Source organism: Mobula hypostoma, chromosome 6 (assembly GCF_963921235.1).
Source record: "Mobula hypostoma chromosome 6, sMobHyp1.1, whole genome shotgun sequence".
Taxonomy (NCBI): Eukaryota; Metazoa; Chordata; class Chondrichthyes; order Myliobatiformes; family Myliobatidae; genus Mobula; species Mobula hypostoma.
In genome coordinates this window covers 10389541-10411860 of record NC_086102.1, presented here as the reverse complement: position 1 = coordinate 10411860, position 22320 = coordinate 10389541, and the positions used below count along the sequence as shown (strand labels likewise).

General features: G+C 42.1%; 1 protein-coding gene across 2 annotated transcripts in view; it reads right to left on the bottom strand.

Moving 5' to 3' along the window:
- Nucleotides 1-6315: 6315 nt before the first annotated feature.
- LOC134347456 (L-asparaginase 1-like) overlaps nt 6316-22320 on the bottom strand; it is a 124527-nt gene continuing 108522 nt past the window's right edge. For both annotated transcript variants that reach the window (XM_063049782.1, XM_063049778.1), the window contains 2 exons: nt 14534-14647; nt 6316-7260 (listed from right to left, as the gene is read on the bottom strand). In XM_063049782.1, the coding sequence (XP_062905852.1) occupies nt 14585-14647 (63 nt within the window). In that variant the 3' untranslated portion in view covers nt 6316-7260; nt 14534-14584. The remainder of the gene's footprint in view (nt 7261-14533; nt 14648-22320) is intronic.

Here is a 22320-nt window from a genome sequence, read left to right as displayed (position 1 = left end):
ATAGGCTGCATCACAGCCTTGCATGGAGGCTCCGATAAACAAGATTAACAGAGGATTGTAGACTCAGCTACCTCCTTCATGCCCACAATCTCCCCCCTCACCCCCACTTTGAGGACATAATTCAAAGGCTGTGCCTCAAGAAGGCAGCATCCAGCACTGAAGACTCTGGTCATGCCCTCTTCTCATCACTACCATCAGGGAAGAGGTACAGAGCCTGAAGGCCCACACTCAGTGTTTTAGGAACAGCTACTTCCTCCCTGTCATTAGATTTCTGAATGGTCCATGAACCCATGAATACCAACTCATTAACAAGAGAAAATCTGCAGATGCTGGAAATCCAAGCAACACACACAAAATGCTGGAGGAACACAGCAGGCCAGGCAGCGTCTATGGAAAAAAGTGGAGTTGATGTTTCAGACCCCCCCACCTTCACCATTTCCCATCCCCTTTTCCCTCTCTCACCTTATCTCCTTGCTCACCCATTGCCTCCGTCTGGTGCTCCTCCCCCCTTTTTCTTTCTTCCATGGCCTTCTGTCTCTTTCACCAATCAACTTCCCAGCTCTTCACTTCATCCCTCCCCCTCCAGGTTTCACCTATCATCTGGTGTTTCTCTCCACCCTCCCCCACCTTTTAAATCTACTTCTCAGCATTCTTTTCCTCCAATCCTGCCGAAGGGTTTTGGCCTGAAACGTCGACTGTACTTTTTTTCCATAGATGCTGCCTGGCCTGCTGAATACTGCTTCATTATTCCATTTGGTAATGTTAGAGTGTATCTTTGCACTGTACTGCTCAGAGTAAATTTTAAAGTCTGTTGCTGCAAAAATGCAAATTTGACATCATAGACCACTGTAATAATAAATCCGGTTAATTCCGTTTCACCTTGAGTTGAGCATTTCTCAAAGAAGATAACTGACCATAGCAGTTGTCGGGAACTTTGTGACAGATGCCTGAGGTTTGAAAGGAAACGCCAGATTGAAATATCTCACTGATAATACAGTAGCCACATGGAGGTTACTGGTGCCAGTAGTACTCATGACCCTGACAGGGACTGGAAGGATGTGGATGAACATTCTGTCACTTCGAGAAAGTTGAAGGCCTGAAGTAGAAGCTTCGGAAAAAAAAAGCACTATCTGTATTTTTCAGCCTTGTGTCATTAAAACGTTGGCTTGCCAGAATATTCTTTCATCAGCTGTGACTCACTTGGAAAGCAACAAATAGCGATTACTATCCCAATATTTCCAGGCAGCCAGAGTCTATTATTGCTTCAGGCTGTGACTGCTGGAATACCAAAGTTGACACTACTTGATGGCAAAGCGAAGGGCTATTGTAACACATTCAAATATTAAAACTGTCCATTCAGACTGGGGTTACACAGTTTTCTGGGGAAGATGGAACCATCTCCACTCATCATCAACATCTCTACAGTTAGCATCCTTTCAACATTCACGTTCCTGAGCAATCAAGATTTCAAAGGACCTCATGTGGGAGATCCATATCTCCTTCTTTAACAGAAAGGCTTGACAGAAGATGTACTTGTTGTGGCAGTTGGTAAAACTCCATCTTCCCCTGAACATATTGGTGCAATTCTACACTGGCATCACAGAGAGCATCCTCACATCAGCCATTACTGTCTGAAATGGTGCAATATTCTCTCACAACATACAAAAACTACAGCAAACTGTTAGCTCACCAGAAAAGGTCACTGGCTTCGATCTTCTGGTCACTGCAGGACTTGCCACAGAACATAAAACATAGAACAATACAACACAGTTCCTTTGGTGTTATGCTGAACTGGTAATTAAATGCCTAACTAATCTAATTCCTTCTACCTACACAACATCCCAAATGAACCTAGTGTAGATGGCATGGTAATATTGGTTGGCTTGAACCAGCTGGGCCACAGAACCTGGTTCTGTGTTGTAGTCATACAGTGCAGTTACTCAAGTGGAGCAAGATGTTCTCCTAAGAGCTGGTCTCTTGGTAGGTCCTCAGGTGGCTGTAGAAGTTGATCCGGGATCCACATAAGTGGGATGTTAGGGTGGATTCTCTTAACGAGAATGCCTGTACGTGACATTGCTTAACATAGAGAGCCTGGTGGACAGGTGGTCTGTGACAGATTGGGGCCAGGTTCTGTGTTGTATAACTCTATAATCTGTTCTAACCTCTGACTCACACCATTTAATACCTTGTGAATATCCTGTGTTTCGCAAAGTGACCTGAAAGTAATTTTTATTGTAGTTTACTCGTAAATAAAACAATGTCTCATTCCATAACATTGAAAATATAAACAAAGTTATGCGATTCAGTTACCAAAGCCTTTTCTTTTTCACCAAGTTTTTTCAGCAGCTGGGCGAAGGCATTATAAATTCCCGGCAGGATTTCACAATGACCACCAGCCTAAACATGTGGCAGGCTTCAAGTTACCAGAACATAAACACGCTTTCTGTTTCCCTAATTGAATCAGATTAATCTGTCAGGATATCAAGAGAGCTGCAATGCATTTAATTCTTCACAGCTTCTTTGATTCTATCAACGATCTCACTTGAAGTGCGGGCTGCTTATCAGAGTATAGATTTGCTTTGGACCCGCACCGTCGACTGTTGGTATTGCCACCCACAATTCAAGATTCACAGTTCAAGATTAGGGTCATAGAGTCATAGAGTTAAAAAAAAACTACTGCGTAGAAACAGGCCCTTCAGCCCATCTATTCTAAACTGCCTAGTCCTGTTAACCTGCATCCAGATCAAAGCCCTCCATAACTCTCCCACACATGTACCTACTCAAACTTCTCTTAAACGTTGAAATGGAGCTCACATCCTCCACTAGCACTGGTAGTTCATTCCACCTACTGAGTGAAGAAGTTTCCTATCATGGTCTTCTTAAGTATTTCACCTTTCACCCTTAACCTATGACCTCTAGTTGTAGTCTCACCCAACCTCAGTGGAAAAAGCCAGCTTGCATTTACCCGACCTATACCCCTCATAATTTGTATCAAATTCCCCTCAATCTTCTAAATTTGAGGGAATAAAGTTCAAACCTGTTCAATCTTTCCATATAACTCAGGTCCTCCAGTCCTGGCAAGAACCTTGTAAATTTTATCTGTGCTCTTTCAATCTTATGTATATCTTTCCTGGTAACTTCCTTGAAAAATTCTTTAAGATTGGTTTGGCATGAGCAGCTACACATAATGCCATGCTGGCTATCACTGTCTATCCAAATACTCAGATATCCAGTCTTTTAGAACACCTTCCAATAACTTTCTCACTACTGAAGTCAGGCTCACAGGCCTATAATTTTCTGGTTTATTCTTAGAGCTTTTCTGGAGCTTCACTTGTCACTAAGGATGATTTTAATATCTCTGCTAGGGCTGCGGCAATTTCTGCACTTGCCTCCCATGTGCTCTGAGTAAACAGCTTATCAGGCCCTGCTGATCTGTCCACCCGAATTTACCTCAAGTCAGCAAACACCTCCTCCTCGGTAATCTGCAAAGATTCCATGATCTTGCAGCTGCTTTCCCCCATTTCTATAGACTCTGTGTCTGTCTCCCGAGTAAATACAGATGCAAGAAATCCAGTTAAGAGGATTTCACCAGGTTGATTCCAGGGATGAGGGGGTTAGACAATGAGGAGAGATTGAGTTGCCTGGGACTGTACTCACTGGATTCAGAAGAATAAGAGGAGATCTTATCGAAACATATAAAATTATAAAAGGGATGGACAAGATAGAGGCAGGAAAGTTGTTTCCACTGGTAGGGGAGATTAGAACTAGGGGACATTGCCTCAAGATTCAGGTGAATAAATTTAGGACAGAGATGAGGAGGAACTACTTCTCCCAGAGAGTGGTGAAATTGTGGAATTCTCTGCCCAATGAGGTAGTGTAGGCTACCGCAGTAAATATATTTAAGACAAGGCTGGATGGATTTTTGCACAGTAGGAGAATTAAGGGTTATGGAGAAAAGGCAGGTAGGTGAAGATGGACACAACAGCCATGATCTTATTGAATGGTGGAGCAGGCTCGATGGGCCAGATGGCCTATTCCTGCTCCTATTTTTAAATAAATAAACTAAGTAATCTCAAGCCTTCTTCTAACCCTCCAGATTTCTTTCTTAAGGGTTCTCTTACACTTCTTATACTCCTCAAATAGCTCATTTGTTCCTACTTGCCTATACCTGTGATGCACCTCCTTTTTTCCATAACTAGGGCCTCAATATTTCTTGAAACCCAAAGTTCCATAACCCTGTTATCCTTGCCTTTTATTCTGACAGGCACATACAAGATTTGTACTGTCAATTTCACTTTTGAATGCCTCCTACTTACCAAGTATACATTTTCCAGGAAACAGCCTATCCCAATCCACACTTGGCAGATTCTTTCTGATACCATCAAAATTGCCTTTTCTCCAATTTAGAATGCAACCCGGGGACCAGATGTATATTTTTCTATAATTACCTTGAAGCTAATGGTATTATGATCACTAGATACAAAATATTCCTCCAATTTCTGTCACCTGCCCTGTATCATTCCTCAATAAGAGTTCAAGTATTGCACACTCTTTTATCAGGATTTCTATGTTCTGATGAAGGAAACGTTCCTGAACACTTTTGACAAACTCTATCCCATCTAGTCCTTTTACAGTATGGGAGTCCTAGTCAATATGTGGAAAATTGAAATTACTTTTTATCAAAGGGATCTGGGAGTGCAAGTCTATAAATTATTGAAGGTAGATAGGGTCGTTTTGGCACGTTTGTCTTCATAAATCAAAGTATTAAGCAGAAGAGATGGGATTTTATGATGAATTTGTATAAGGTGTTGTGAAGCCTAATTTGGAGTATTGTGTGCTGTTTTGGTCACCTACCTACAGGAAAGATGTAAATAAGGTTGAAAGAGTAGACAGGAAATTTGAAAAGATGTTGCTGGGACTGAAGGGCCTGAGTTAAAATGAAAGATTGAGTAGTTTAGGACTTTATTCCTTGGAATATATAAGACTGAGGGGAGATTTGACAGAGGTATACAAGATTATGAGGTGTATAGATATGGTAGCTTTATTTCAATGTTTAACAGAAGTTTGGATGGGTACATGGACGATAGGGGTATGGACGGCTGCAGTCCTGCTGCATATTAATGGGAATAAGCAGTTCAAATGGGTAGGCACTGACTTGATGGGCAGAAGGGCCGGTTTCTGTGCTGTACTGTTCTATAACTGTATGACTCTATCACAATCTTATGTTTCTTGCAAATCTGCAACCTCTCCACAAATTTGTTCCTCTAAGTCCCAGTGGACTATAACACAGCCCATTAACAGGGTCATATATTTCTATTTCTCATTTCCACCCATAAAGTCTCAATAGATGATTTCTTCAGTCTGTCCTGACTGAGCATTACCGTGACATTTTCCTTGACTAGTAACGCCACCATCCTCTATAATCCTTCCTGCCCTGTCATATCTAAAACCACAGAACTTGGGAATATTGAGCTGCCAGTCCTGCCTCTCCTAAAACTAAGTCTCACTGATGGCTACAATATCATAACTCTATGTATTGACCGATGCCCTGAGCTCAAGTGCCTTTCCTACAATATTTATAGCACTGAAATATACACAGCTCAGAACCCTAGTCCCACCATTTGATTCCTGACTTAGTCTGAGGACTTACCAATATCTGTCTCCACACCTCTCCACTATCTGTTCTGGCACTCTGCTGCCCATGCCCCTGCATCCCTGCAAGACTGCTTCATTGCCTTCCATCAGCACACGTGGATCATCACCTTGCCAAGGTGGAGAGGCTTGTGAGCTCCTGAGATCCCAAGAGCAATGCCGTCTGGAACTTAGCTTCTGGTGGGGTCACCCATGGCGGTAAGGTGAAGGGGAAGATTCCAGACAAAGAGCGATCCAACCAAGACCACAACAGTGGAGCTGGCAGAAGATGATGGCACATCACAACAGCAGTGAAGGGTCTCCTAGGCATCTTGTACTCCAGGCCACTAGACCCTGATTCCGATCTGTCAAGGATCGTGTGGTGGCTGCCCATGTATCAGCCTCCTCACGTTAAACAAAGACATGCACAGGCGTTCTTCATTAAAAGAATAATCCCTGAGGAGACATCACACTGGATTTGAGTGATCACATTTCTACTACTCAAGTGTAAAGGAGAACAAAATGATTGTTAATCCGGATTCAATGCAGCATAATAAGCACAATAAGACAAAAGAATTCAATTTAAAAACACATAATAAATCAAAGTTCAAAGTAAAATTTATTATCAGAGTACATATATGACACCACAAACAACCTTGAGGTTCTTTCTCAGCAGGCATACTTAGCAAATCTATGGAACAGTAACTGTAAACAGTAAACATCAGGAACTGTTAACTATAAACAAATTGTACAAATGCAGATAGTAAGTAAATAGCAATAAATAACGAGCATGAAATAACAAAAAATAGAGTCCTAAATGAGTGAAGCGATCCCCCTTTTGTTCAAGAGCCTGATGGTTGAGGGGTAGTGACTGCTCTTGAACCTGGTGGTGGGAGTCCTGAGGCTCCTGTATCTTCTACCTGATGGCAGCTACGAGAAAACAGTATGGTCTGTGTGGTGAGGATCTTTGATGGTGGATGCAGCTTTTCTATGGCAACATTTCATGTAGATCTGCTCAATAGGGAGAGCTTTACTGGGCTTTACTACCTTTTGTAAGAAATATAAATACATTAGATTATTTTATGTACATAGACTGATTGTATGTAAATTAAGTTACACTAGGTACAGGAGTGTCTCTACCTAAGGTGACTCTGAGTGGAAATGATAAAGTAGTGGTGGTGGGCAGTGTGGTGCAGTGGGTTAATCATGGCTGTGTTGTGTGAATGGATGGAGTGCAGAGACTTATCACCCAAGTGACAAGACACCAGGGAATCAAAGCCAACAACATTATCAACCATTACTACAATACATTCCCTCTGTGTGCCAGTACATAGAATTAGTATAGATTAATATAGGGGGTGGAGATATGTCTCTACCCGAGGAAGTGTAAGAAGTTCCTTTCCTCCATTAGCCTGCAAGTCACCGTTGGTCAAGATGTAGCATCTGCTTAGCACAATCCCCCCCACCAATCAAGATCACGTGAAGCCATGGGAGCACGTGGTAGATATCACAAGCCCTGGTTATGTGACCACTGACACCAGGGAGACGATCGCTGAAGAGTATCCATAATGGCTGGGCTCACCCGTCTTGTAAAGACACAGCCCAGAAGAAGGCAATGGCAAACCACTTCTGTAGAAAAATTTGCCAAGAAAAATCATAGTCATGGAAAGACAATGATCGCCTACGTCATATAGCATGGCACATAATGAACGAACAAACAATAGATGGACATTTGTCAGCATAAACACAATAGGACGAATGCCCTGATTCTGTGCCTCATGACTATCACATATCTCCACTGTCCTCTTCTACAAACCCAATTACTCCCACACTTACCTCAAATACACCACTTCCCACCCTGTCACTTTCAAGGATTCTACTTCCTTCTCTCAGTTCTTTCATCTCTCTAGATCATGATGAGGCTTTCCACTTCAGAACATTTGAGGTATCCTCCATTTTTTGGGAAATGCGTCACTCTCCCAACTGATTTTGATGTAGCCCTCACACATTAACTCCTCTATTTCTGCCTTTGCCACATCCACACTCCCGTGACCACCCCACCCCCGAACACACACACACACACACACACACACACACACACACACACACACACACACAGATAGCAGGGACAGAGTTTCCCTTGTCCTTGCCTACCACCCACAAATCTATTCATCCAACATAGCATTTTCTGTAACTTCTTCCATCTCCAGTGGGATTCCACCATCAGGCACAATTTCCATTCCTCTCCCCTCAGCTTTACACTGCGATCACTCCCTCCATGACGTCCATTTTTCCTTGTCCCTCCCTACTGAACAGCCTCCACTTAGCAACTGTGCTCAGCATTATACCTGCCCTTACACCTCGTCCCTCACCATCATTCAGAGTTCTGAACAGTCCTACCAGGAGAATAAATACTTCACTTGTAAATCTGCTGGTGTCATTTATTACGTCTGCTATTCCTACTGCAGCCTCCTTTACATTGGTGAGAACTAATATAATTAAGAAATTACTTTGTCGAGCACCTCCTCACCATCCATTATTCTGTCCAGGATCTCACATATCCCATTCCCACTTTGACGTGTCCGTATCCATTATGGCAAATTTGCTTCACCACCTAGCATGGTGGCTCAGAAATCACCAGAGGCTGTAGAGGGTTGTAGACAACATTATAGGCACAAACCTCCCCACTACTGAGGACATTGTCAAGAGACACTGCCTCCAGAAGCCAGTTTCCATCACTAAGGACTCTCACCAACTGGAAGATGCCATCTTCTTGTTACTACCAGCAGGGAAAAGGAACAGACAAGAAGACCTGCAACCTGAAGACCCAGAGATGAAATTACAGTAGAGCGTCTTCTCCTCCACCACCAGATTTTTGAATGGTCCAAGAATGCATGAACAGAACCTCATTATTCTATTCTTTTACACTATATATTTATCCTATAATTTTTGCTAATTTTATGTATTTGCACTCGACAAGAACAAATTTCATGTCATATACAGTGCTAATAAAAAACATTCAGCCCCCTTGAAAATTTTCATGTTTTATTGTTTTACAACAATGAATCACAGTGGATTTAATTTGCCTTTTTTGACACTGATCAACAGTAAAAGACTTGCATGTCAAAGCGAAAACAGATCTCTACAAAGTGATCTAAATTAATTACAAATATAAAGCACAAAATAATTGATTGCATAAGTATTCACCTCCTTCAAGTCAGTATTTAATAGATGCACCTTTGGCAGCAATTACAGCCTTGAGTCTGTGTGGATAGGTCTATCAGCTTTGCACATCTGGACCCTGAAGTTTTCCCCATTCTTCTTTGCAAAACTGCCCCAGCTCTGTCAGATTGCATGGCGATCATGTGTGAACAGCCGTTTTCAAGTCCAGCTACAAATTCTCAATTGGATTAAGCTCTGGACACTTACTTTGCCTCGCCAGGACATTACCTTTGTTGTTTTTAAGCCATGCTTGTGTAGCTTTGGCTTTATGCTTGGGATCATTGTCTTGCGCGAAAACAAATCTTCTCCCAAGTCGTATTTCTCTTGCAGACTGCATCAGGTTTTCCTGCAGGGTTTCCCTGTATTTTGCTGCATTCTTTTTACCCTCTACCTTCACAAAGCTTTCAAGGACTGCTGCAGTGAAGCATCCCCACAGCATGATGCAGCCACCAGCAGGCTTCACAGTAGGGATGGTGTGTTTTTGATGATGTGCAGTGTTTGGTTTACGCCAAAAATATCATTTAGTCTGATGGCCTAAAAGCTGAATTTTGGTTTCTTCAGACTGTAGAACCTCCTCCCAGCTGACTTCAGACTCACCCACTTGCCTTCTGGTGAACCCTAGCTGAGATTTTATGTAAATTTTTTTCAACAATGGCTTTCTCTTTGCCACTCTCCCATAAAGCTGTGGCTGGTGAAGGACTGGGTCAACAGTTGTTGTATATGCAGTCTTTCCCATCTCAGCCACTGAAGCTTGAAACTCCTCCAGAGTTGTCAACGGTCTCTTGGTGGCTTCTCTCACTAGTCCCCTTCTTGAACGGTCACTCAGTTTTTGAGGATGGCCTGCTCTAGGCAGATTTACAGCTGTGCCATATTCCTTCCATTTCTTGATGATTGACTTAACTGTATTCTAAGGGATATTCAGTGACTTGGAAATGATATTGTATCCATCTCCTGACTTGTGCTTTTCAATAACCTTTCTGCAGAATAGCTTGGAGCGTTCGTTTTTCTTCATGGTGTAGTTTTTGCCAGGATACTGACTCACCAGCAGCTGGACCTTCCAGAGACAGGTGACTTTTACTACAATCAATTGAAATGCCTTGACTGCACGCAGGTCTCCATTTAACTTATTATGTGACTTCTAAAACCAATTAGCTACACCAGTGATGATTTGATGTGTCACCTTAAAGGTGGGGAATACTTATGCAATCAATAATTTTGTGTTTTATGTTTGTAATTCATTTAGATCACTTTGTAGAGTTCTGTTTTCACTTTGACACAAAAGAGTCTTTCTGTTGATCAATGTCAAAAAAAAAGTTAAATTAAATCTACTGCGATTTAATGCTGTAAAACAATAAAACATGAAAGCTTCCAAGAGGTTGTACTCATTTTTATGGGCATTGTGAGATCACCATAATAAATCTGATTCTGATTCCAATTGCTAATTCAGAATTCCCATGCTGAAGTTGATTCATGACACATAGGAGGTGTACCGATATTCCGCCTTGATTGTCTCCAATCTGATGCCATGAACATCAGTTTTTCTAACTTCTGGTAACCACTCTGCCCTGTCTCCCATTTTTTTTGTATCCCAAGTATCCCTCTGCCCCTCCCCCACTCTATTGATCCACCCGTCACCCAGATGTATCTTCCTCCTGCTCTCATCCTTACCTCATTCCCTTTATTCCATTGTCCACTGTCGTCTCCCATCCGCCTCTGTCTTTTTTAGCCACTTGTCAGACCAGGAATTAACCTGGTCAATATCTTTAAAACTCTCAAATTCAAAGGTGAAATCAAAGTTCCTGTGTGTCAACATCTGAGGATCTGTCCTGGGCCCAACATATTGATGCAATTACAAAGAAGGCACAACAGTGGCCGGATATCATTAATAGTTATTTAGTTTGTCACCAAAGACACTTGCAAATTTCTACAGATGTACCGTGAAAAGCATCCTAACTGGTTCCATCACTATCTATTATGGAGGGGGACACTGCAAAGCTGTAGAAAGTTGTAAATTCAGTCAGCCCCATCATGGGCACCATCTTTCCCAGCATCCAGAACACTTTCAAAAGATGATGCCTCAGAAAGGTGGCATCGATCATTACAGCCCCCATCACCCAGGACATGCCCGCTTCTCATTGCTACCATCAGGGAGGAGGTACAGGAGCCTGAAGGCACATAATCAATGTTTCAGAGATGAATTCTACCCATCTGCCACCAGGTTTCTGAATGGACAATAAACCCATCATCATTTCCTCAGTAATTTTCCCTCTCGTTTTGAACTACTTATTTAATTTAATTTACATTTTATTTATTATTCTCATGATAATTTATTGTTTTTATTATTATGTACTGCAATATACTGCTGTACGACATATTTCAATGATATTAAATATGATTCTAATTTTGATTCTAAGGTAAATTTATTATTGAAGTATGTGTATGTTACCATATACTACTTTAAGATTCATTTTCTTGCAGGTACTTACAGGAAAATAAAGAAATAGAATTTATGAAAATCTACACATAAATAAAGGCTGACAAAAATAAGCAATGTTCAAAAGAAGGCATATCATGCAAATATAAATAAACAAATAAATAAACAAACAAACAAACAAATAAATAAATAAATAATGGATAAATAAATAAATAATGGGAACATGACTTGTAGTCCTTGAAAGTGAGTCTGTAGTTTGTGGAATCAGTTCAATGTTGAGGTGAGTGAAATTATTCACATTGATTCAGGAGCCTGATGGTTGTAGTGTTCCTGAACATGGTGGTGTGGCTTCTAAAGTTTCTGCCCAAGTATTGAGAAGAGAGCATAACCTAGATGGAGGGGTACTTTGATGATGGATGCTGCTTTCTTGTGGCAATGTTCCTTGAAAATGTGCTCAGTGGTGGGGAGGGATTCCCTTCGATAGAATGGACTGTAATCCATCTTTTCCTGCAGCCTTTTTTAAAATTCTGGGCCTTGGTGTTTCTATACCAGGACATGATGAAACCAGTTAGGATACTTTCCACTGTGCACCTACAGAAGTTTGTAAAAGTTTTAGGGGACATGCCAAATCTGTGCAAATTTTTAAGAAAGCAGTGGTGCTGTCATGCCTACTTTGCAATGACACTTACCTGCTGGTCCCAGGACAGATCTTCACCAATGCTGCCATATCATTTAATGGATATACAATGTGCATCAAAGTTCAAAGTACATTTATTATCAAAGCATATTCCCAATATACAACCTTAAGATTTGCCTCCTTACAGGCAGCCCTAAACAAAGAAATGCAATAGAACCCATTAAAAAGTAGTCTGTCAAACACCCAATGTGCAGAAGAAAAAACAAATTGTGCAAACAATAAAATTAAGCAAATAACATTCAGAACTAAAATTCATGAAAGTGAGTCCATGGCCACAGAGTCAGTTCATCACTGCAGCTGATCCTGGATCCCATTAGTTGCAGGCCACACCCTCAGTTCAGTGCAGAGAGCAGTAAACCCATGGAGCAGTGAGCTGAACACCAGCCTGTCCCTTGCCTTTGACTGCAACACCCTGATCGTTTCAATATGGCCCAGTGCTTAAATTGGCCAAACCTTGGGTCATTCCTTACTCTCACACCTGGGCCTGCCTCTTTGATATGCACTCTGGCATGGGCCTCGCCAGATTGATTCCATACCTGACATCTCCAATCTGGCCTGGTGCTTAAATCGCCCCAACAATGGATTATTCCTCTTCAACCGAGATTAGGAGAAATTTCTTTATCCAGAGAATGGTGAAACTATGGAATTCATTGCCACAGGCAGCTTTGGAGGCCAAGTCATTGGGTATGTTTAAAGCAGAGTTTGATAGGTTTTTGACTAGTATCGTTTCAAAGATTACGGGGAAAATGGGGCTGTGAGAAATAAGAAACAGTGGAGCAGACTCGATGGGCTGAATGGCCTAATTCTGCTCCTGTATCTTTTGGTCTTATGGACCTTTATTCATGTATTCTTTCTTGCAATGTTTAATAGGATCGGAATTTCAAGGCCACATATTGTTGGTGGATGTGTCGGTTCAGGGACAGTAGTGATTGATGGTAATGGTGGGTTGGAATTGTTGCTGCGTGATAGGATGACAATGATGTGAAAGCAAAGAAGCTGAGGAGATGGCAGTAGAAATGGGATTCTCTCTGTGGATTATTGTAGGAGCAAATGGAAAGATCAAATGAAGTTGGTGTTTGAAATAGCAGGCAATTTATTAAAACTTGCTACGCATGATGAGACCAGCCAACGCTGATCGCCAGTACCTGAGCAGAATTTGGTACAGCTTTCACACTATCAATTGATGAGATTACCAGTAAAACTACATTTTGCTAACAGAATGGTAGCTACAGGAAGACTTAACTAAGCAACAGACCAGGTACTGATTACAGAATAAAATGATTATCCACAGATTCAACAGCAAATCCAATTCTCTATTACAAAATAGGTGCACGTTGTAATTAGTGAATTTCCTGAAACTTGGATGTTGTGGCTACTCCATTCCATGTTTCTGGTTTTGTCTGATGGCTCCCCGTTACCACATTAGCAACAGTCCACATCACCATTTTCTAAATATTAGCACTCACAATTCTTTCCCCTATAACAATAATATCAAGAGGATGCTCACGAGAATGATCCTGGGAATGAAAGTGTTAACATATGAGGAGCACTTGATGGCTCCTGGCCAATACTTGCTGGGGTTTAGAAGAATAAGGGGGGGATCTCATTGAAACCTATTGAATGTTGAAAGAATTGCACAGAGTGGTTGTGGAGATGATGTTTCCTATAGTGGGGCGCGTAGGGCCAGAGGACACAGGCTCAGAATAGGGACGCCCATTTAGAACAGAGATGAAGAAAAATTTCTTTATCCAGTGGGTAGTGAATCTGTGAAATTCTTTGCCACTGATGGTTGTACAGGCCAAGTTGTCAGGTATATTTAAAGCACAGGTTGATAGGTTCTTGATTAGTCAGGGTGTCAATGCTTAAGGGGAGAAGACAGACAGGAAAATGGGGTTAAGAGGGATAATAAGTCAGCCATGATGGAATGGCGGAACAGTTTCAATGTGTGAAATGGCTTATTTTTGTTCCTCGGTCTTATGGTCTAATAACCCTATTAGCCAATTTATTGTGTACAGTTCTGGTCACCGAATTATAAGAAAGATGTCAATAAAATTGAGAGAGTACAGAGGAGAATTACTAAAATGTTGCCTGGGTTTCATCTCCTAAGTTACAGAGAAAAGATGAACAAGTTAGGTCTTTATTCTTTGGAGCGTAGAAGGCTGAGGGGGGACTTGATAGAGGTATTTAAAATTATGATGGGAAAGATAGAGTTGACGTGGATAGGCTTTTTCCATTGAGAATGGGGGAGATTCAAACAAGAGGACATGAGTTGAGAGTTAAAGGACAAAAGATTAGGGGTAACATAAGGGGGAACTTCTTTACTCAGAGAGTGGCAGCTGTGTGGAACGAGCTTCCAGCAGAAGTGGTTGAGGCAGGTTCGATGTTGTCGTTTAAAGTTAAATTGGATAGCTGTATGGACAGGAAAGGAATGGAGGGTTATGGGCTGAGTGCAGGTCGGTGAGACCAAGAGTTCGGCATGGACAAGAAGGGCCGAGATGGCCCGTTTCCGTGCTGTAATTGTTATATGGTTATATGGTCCTGAAAGTTACCTTATTTCCAAATTGGAGCAGTGCAGTGGTGCAGCTGGTAACATTGCTGCCTCACAGATCCAGCGGCCCAGGTTCAATGCTTGTTTGCATGGAATTTCCATGTTCATACTTCAGCTATGTGATAGAACATACAATATAGAGCATTAGAACACAGTACAGGCCCTTCAGCCCACAGTATTGTGCCAACCCTACAATTTACTCTAAGATCCATCTAACCCTTCCACTTTCATAACCCTCTATTTTTCTATCATCCATGTGCCTATGAGTTTTTTAAAAGTCTTTAATGTATCTATCTCTACCTCCACCTCAGCAGCGCTTTCCATGTATTCACCACTCCCTGTTAAAAACCCACCTCTGACAGCCACTTACATACTGCTCCAATCATCTTAAAATTATGAGAATCCAATTCAAGATAATTCAATATTGTTCAAATTCATTTCCAGTACACAAGTGTAAAGAGAGGCAAAATAATTGCTACTCTGTATCTGATGCAGCACAAAAAAAAGTAAGATAAAGAGCACAATAATAATTTTAAAAAGCAATAAATATAAATACATAAGATTAGTTTATACACATAGACTGATTTTATGTCCATAAAGCAACATTAGGCACAGGAGTGGCTATACATAAGGTGACTCTGATAGGAAATGATTAAGTAAGGGTGGTGAGGATGTGTGGTGGATGCGTTAGTGGGTGAGTTGTTCATCAGCCTTACTGCTCAGATAAAGTAACTGTGTCTGAGTCTGGTGGTCCTGGCGTAGATGCTACAAGGCCTCCTCCCTGATGGGAGCGGGGCACACTGTCATCAGCAGGGTGGATGAGATCCTACATGATGTCAGTGACCCTTTTCTGGCACTTTCCTGTATAAATGTCCTTGATGCCCGAAATGCATGAGGCAGTTTTGACCATCCACTGTAGAGCCTTCCGGTCTGCTGAAGAGCAGCTTCCGTGTTAGGCCTCTTGCATTAACCATTGATGTCCTGGACAAAAGTCTCTGACTATCCACTCTATCTATATCTCTTTATCTCTTGCACACCTCTACCTCTATGGTCTCTTCCAATTTCTGCCCGCACTAACCTCAGTGGAGATGCTAGAAACAATGTAGTGTGACAATAACCTGGAGAATGGGATGGAGTCGTTACCTGAGCCTGTGGGGTTGTGGTTGTCCTTCACAGAGTCATAGAATCAAAGAGCAATAGAGCATGGATACAGGCCATTTGGCCCAACAAATCCATGCCAACCATAGAGCTGCCCAATTTCTTCCTTGCAGCCCATATTCCACAGAGCCCCACTCCTCCATGTACCCAACCGAGTGCTTCTTTAATGATACAAATGTATGTGCCTCAATCACTTCTTCTGGCAGCTCATTCCATATACTCACCACTATTAGCATGAACAAGTTACCTCCTTTAAAGTTGTTGCCTCGCAATAGAACATAGAACGTAGAATAGTACAGCACAGTACAGGCCCTTTGGCCCACAATGTTGTGCTGACCCTCAAACCCTGCCTCCCATATAAACCCCCACCTTAAATTCCTCCATATACCTGTCTAGTAGTCTCTTAAACTTCTCTAGTGTATCTGCCTCCACCACTGACTCAGGCAGTGCATTCCACGCACCAACCACTCTCTGAGTAAAAAACCTTCCTCTAATACCCCCTTTGAACTTCCCACCCCTTACCTTAAAGCCATGTCCTCTTGTATTGAGCAGTGGTGCCCTGGGGAAGCGGCGCTGGCTATCCACTCTATCTATTCCTCTTATTATCTTGTACACCTCTATCATGTCTCCTCTCATCCTCCTTCTCTCCAAAGAGTGAAGTCTTAGCTTCCTTAATCTCTGATCATAATGCATACTTTCTAAACCAGGCAGCATCCTGGTAAATCTCCTCTGTCCCCTTTCCAATGCTTCCACATCCTTCCTATAGTGAGGTGACCAGAACTGGACACAGTACTCCAAGTGTGGCCTAACTAGAGTTTTATAGAGCTGCATCATTCCATCGCGACTCTTAAACTCTATCCCTCGACTTATGAAAGCTAACACCCCATAAGCTTTCTTAACTACCCTATCTACCTGTGAGGCAACTTTCAGGGATCTGTGGACATGTACCCCCAGATCCCTCTGCTCCTCCACACTACCAAGTATCCTGCCATTTACTTTGTACTCTGCCTTGGAGTTTGTCCTTCCAAAGTGTACCACCTCACACTTCTCCGGGTTGAACTCCATCTGCTGCTTCTCAGCCCACTTCTGCATCCTATCAACGTCTCTCTGCAATCTTTGACAATCCTCTACACTATCTACAATACCACCAACTTTTGTGTTGTCTGCAAACTTGCCAACCCACCCTTCTATCCCCACATCCAGGTCGTTAATAAAAATCATGAAAAGTAGAGGTCCCAGAACAGATCCTTGTGGGACACCACTAGTCACAATCCTCCAACCTGAATGTACTCCCTCCACCACAACCCTCTGCCTTCTGCAATCTAAACCTATACCTCCTAGGTTTGGATTCCCCTACCCTGGGGAAAAAGACTGCTACCGCTCACCTAAATTAATAAGGGCTCTGAATATAATGGGAAGAAGGCAGGAGAATTAGGTTGAGAGGGATTTTAAATCAGCCATGATGGAATGGAGGAGAAAACTGAAAGGACTGAATGGCCTGATTCTGCTTCTATGTCTCATGGTCTTACTAATTTTTAAAGAGAAGGAAAATATAATACGCACTGTGTAGTTTATGGGTTTGTTACCTTGGTTACATCACAGTCTGTGACTGCAGTCTGGGAATTTTTTTTCTTGACGACCAATCTGAAATCTGATGGTCTTATTATGCACTTCACCCAGCCAAACCATCACAGAAAACACAGAAACCAATCCAGTATGGGAAATGTTCCCGTTTCTACATTAAGTGCCATGGAGGTTCTGAAAGCATGAGCAAATAGACATTAGCAGTGCTGCCTCATCCGGTTATTCATGAGATGTGGCCTGTCTGAGCAACGCTCACAAGCTTTTTTTTAATTTACACCATGTGGCACTCCTAATCAAAGCCACCTTAGGCCAGACCCAGGAATTAAATCCAAATGGGAATCTATGGGCTAAAAACATTCTGTCAAAACTAACCTTTTTAATATTAGGCTTGCAGAAGGAACAATCCTAAAAAGTTTTCATTTTGGTCCCTTTGAAGCTAAAAATCCTTTTATCAGGTTGGAAAATTAATTGTGGGATTTTGATTTTCTCTCTCATGATGGCAAGAGTTGTTAGAGCTGCGGGTGAGAAGATTTTCCATTTCTGCGAGAGTTGTGCCAAGGTCTTCATTCGTATTATTGTATCATGAAGGCTTCCACTGCAGAGTCAGCAATGAAGGAACAAGAATTACAGTGGTTTGCTGTAAAATATTGACCAAAGCAAACTTCCTCAAGATTGTCCTCCCACTGTCTCCCCCCCCCCCGCCCCAGATATCCCATAATATTCTTCAGTCATATCTGCACTCACTGCACTGTCCAGTGTATTCTGATCACTTTGCTAGGAGTGCATGTTACTTGCATAGAAAGATCTCACAGGTTAAGTGAGTTTAGTGGAAGAAAAAGCCTAATGTCCTAATAATAATGCACATTACACTCGTGCTCTCTTCTCAGCCCCCTTCCATTGGGTAGAAGATAGAAAAGCTTAAGGGCACATTGTAATGCGCTCTTCGATCCTGTGCAGGGTGCTAGGGAGCATTGGGCCCCAAGGGTTTTAGAGCATCTGAATTGGTTAATTGTTGTTTAACGAGAGTTGTTGATCACTTAGAGTTCCTTGTGTTTTTCCGTTTTGTGTAATGCGATCTCCTGGTGCTCTCTGTTTAAACATGCTAAGTTTAGCATGATAGGCTCAGGGATTCCGTGATACATGCATTATTTAAGTGGCTGCCTGATTAGCACGAATCACAGGGTCCTAGTTTAGAGGAAGTTACTTCTTGTGGTGTCGCTCGGCCAAGCCACAGATGTTCTTTTACAACTACTATGAATAAACTCTTGCCGCCGTCTCTACATCAGAGTCTACCTTTCCTCTGCACTTGGGTTCTGATATTACCAGCACACATCATGACACGCACCACCACGTTTAAGGGCACATTGATTTCTCTAACTTCCAGCAATCTCTTTATCCATCCTCCATTCTGGCTCCCCTCTTGCGCCTTCCTTCTCCACTCCTGCCCATCACCTCCTTCTGGTGCCCCTCCTCCTTCCTTTTCTGCCATGGTCTGCTCTCCTCTACTATCAGATTTCTCCCTTCCTAGCCCTTTACCTCTTCTACTAGCTAGTCTTTTACCTCTTCTCACCTCCCAGCTTCATACTTTATTCCTCTTCCCCCCACGCACCCACCTTCCCCACCTCCCACCTGGTCTCACCTACCACCTGCCAGATTGTATCCCCCCACCTCCCCTCACCTTCTTATTCTGGCTTCTACCTCCTTCCTTTCCAGCCCTAATGAAGAGTTGCAGCTCAAAACATTGACTTTTTAATCCACTTCATAAATTAAACATAATTTTCACTCTGGATTTCCAGCATCTGAAGAATGCCTTGTGTTTTTCTTGTGAATGCTGCCTATCTGAAGCTAATTGAAGCTGCTGCAGTAAGTTTTTTATTGCAAGTGAGTTTTTACATGTATTTGTACACAATAGCATCAGTGAACCATAGCAACATTCTGCAGGCTACGTGCAATATTTCTAAGTATACCTGTTTTGAATTACTCCCACAGCAATGTGCAGCATATAATGCCCCTTTAAGCAATATACTCTTAAATCAATCTTATTGTTATTTCTTTCTTTTTGTATTTGCACAGTTTGTTCCCTTTTGTACACTAGTTGTATTTTTAAAATTATATTATAGTATTGGATTTATTGAGAATGCCTACAAGAAAATATATTTCAGGGTTGTAAATGGTGACGTATATGTACTTTAATAATAAATGTGCTTTGAGCTTTGAACATTGTCAATAAACTTGACATTAACTTTGACCTCCTAACTTTGCCTTTTATTCCAGACTCATAGCGGCTGTCTGATTTCTCTGCACTAAAGGGACAATCTGAGATGGAAAAGAAGATAGAACGATAGAACCATAGAAACTACAGCACAGAAACAGGCCCTTTGGCCCTTCTTGGCTGTGCCGAACCATTTTCTGCCTAGTCCCACTGACCTGCACACGGACCATATCCCTCCATACACCTCCCATCCATGTATCTGTCCAATTTATGCTTAAATGTTAAAAAAGAACCCGCATTTACCACCTCGTCTGGCAGCTCATTCCATACTCCCACCACTCTCTGTGTGAAGAAGCCCCCGCAATGTTCCCTTTAAACTTTTCCCCCCTCACCCTTAACCCATGTCCTCTGGTTTTTTTCTCCCCTTGCCTCAGTGGAAAAAGCCTGCTTGCATTCACTCTATCTATACCCATCATAATTTTATATACCTCTATCAAATCTCCCCTCATTCTTCTATGCTCCAGGGAATAAAGTCCTAACCTATTCAACCTTTCTCTGTAACTGAGTTTCTCAAGTCCCGGCAACATCCTTGTAAACCTTCTCTGCACTCTTTCAACCTTATTTATATCCTTCCTGTAATTTGGTGACCAAAACTGAACACAATACTCCAGATTCGGCCTCACCAATGCCTTATACAACCTCATCATAACATTCCAGCTCCTATACTCAATACTTCGATTAATAAAGGCCAATGTACCGAGAGCTCTCTTTACGACCCTATCTACCTGTGACGACACTTTTAGGGAATTTTGTATCTGTATTCCCAGATCCCTCTGTTCCACTGCACTCCTCAGTGCCTTACCATTAACCCTGTATGTTCTACCTTGGTTTGTCCTTCCAACGTGCAATACCTCACACTTGTCAGTATTAAATTCCATCTGCCATTTTTCAGTCCATTTTTCCAGCTGGTCCAAGTCCCTCTGCAGGCTCTGAAAACCTTCCTCACTGTCTACTACACCTCCAATCTTTGTATCATCAGCAAATTTGCTGATCCAATTTACCACATTATCGTCCAGATCATTGATATAGATGACAAATAACAATGGACCCAGCACTGATCCCTGTGGCACACCACTAGTCACAAGCCTCCACTTGGAGAAGCAATTCTCTACCACCACTCTCTGGCTTCTTCCATTGAGCCAATGTCCAATCCAATTCACCACCTCTCCATGTATACCTAGCCACTGAATTTTCCTAACTAACCTCCCATGCGGGACCTTGTCAAAGGCCTTACTGAAGTCCATGTAGACAATATCCACTGCCTTCCCTTCATCCACTTGCCTAGTAACCTCCTCGAAAAACTCCAACAGATTGGTCAAACATGACCTACCACGCACAAAGCCATGTTGACTCTCCCTAATAAGCCCCTGTCTATCCAAATACTTGTAGATTCTGTCTCTTAGTACTCCCTCCAATAACTTACCTACTACTGACGTTAAACTCACCGGCCTATAATTTCCCAGATTACTTTTCGATCCTTTTTTAAACAACGGAACAACATGAGCCACTCTCCAATCCTCCGGCACTTCACCCGTAGACAGCGACATTTTAAATATTTCTGCCAGGGCCCCCGCAATTTCAACACTAGTCTCCTTCAAGGTCCGAGGGAACACTCTGTCAGGTCCCGGGGATTTATCCACTTTAATTTTCCTCAAGACAGCAAGCACCTCCTCCTTTTCAATCTGTACAGTTTCCATGGTCTCACTACTTGATTCCCTCAATTCCATAGATTTCATGCCAGCTTCCTTAGTAAATACAGACGCAAAAAACCTATTTAAGATCTCCTCCATTTCCTTTGGTTCCGCACGAAGCCGACCACTCTGATCTTCAAGAGGACCAATTTTATCCCTTACAATCCTTTTGCTCTTAATATACTTGTAAAAGTTCTTTGGATATTCCTTCACTTTGACTGCCAAGGCAACCTCATGTCTTCTTTTTGCCCTCCTGATTTCTTTCTTAAGTCTTTTCTTGCACTTCTTATACTCCTCAAGCACCTGATTTACCCCCTGTTTCCTATACATTTCATACAACTCCCTCTTCTTCTTTATCAGAGTTGCAATATCCCTTGAGAACCAAGGTTCCTTATTCCTATTCAATTTGCCTTTAATCCTGACAGGAACATACAAACTCTGTATTCTCAAAATTTCCCCTTTAAAGGCTTCCCACCTACCAATCACACCTTTGCCAGAGAACAACCTGTCCCAATCCACACTTTTTAGATCCTTTCTCATTTCTTCAAATTTGGCCTTCTTCCAGTTCAGAACCTCAACCCTAGGACCAGATCTATCCTTGTCCATGATCAAATTGAAACTAATGGTGTTATGATCACTGGAACCAAAGTGCTCCCCTACACAGACTTCTGTCACTTGCCCTAATTCGTTTCCTAACAGGAGATCCAATATTGCATCCCCTCTAATTGGTCCCTCTATATACTGATTTAGAAAACTTTCCTGAACACACTTTACAAACTCTAAACCATCTGGACCCCTAACAGTATGGGAGTCCCAATCAATGTATGGAAAATTAAAATCCCCTACCACCACAACTTTATGTTTCCTGCAGTTGCCTGCTATCTCTCTGCAGATTTGCTCTTCCAAGTCTCGTTGACTATTGGGTGGTCAGTAATACATTCCCACTAATGTGGCCATACCTTTCCTGTTTCTCAGCTCCACCCATAAGGACTCAGTAGACAAGCCCTCTAATCTGTCCTGCCTGAGCACTGCTGTAATATTTTCCCTAACAAGCAATGCTACTCCCCCACCTTTCATTCCTCT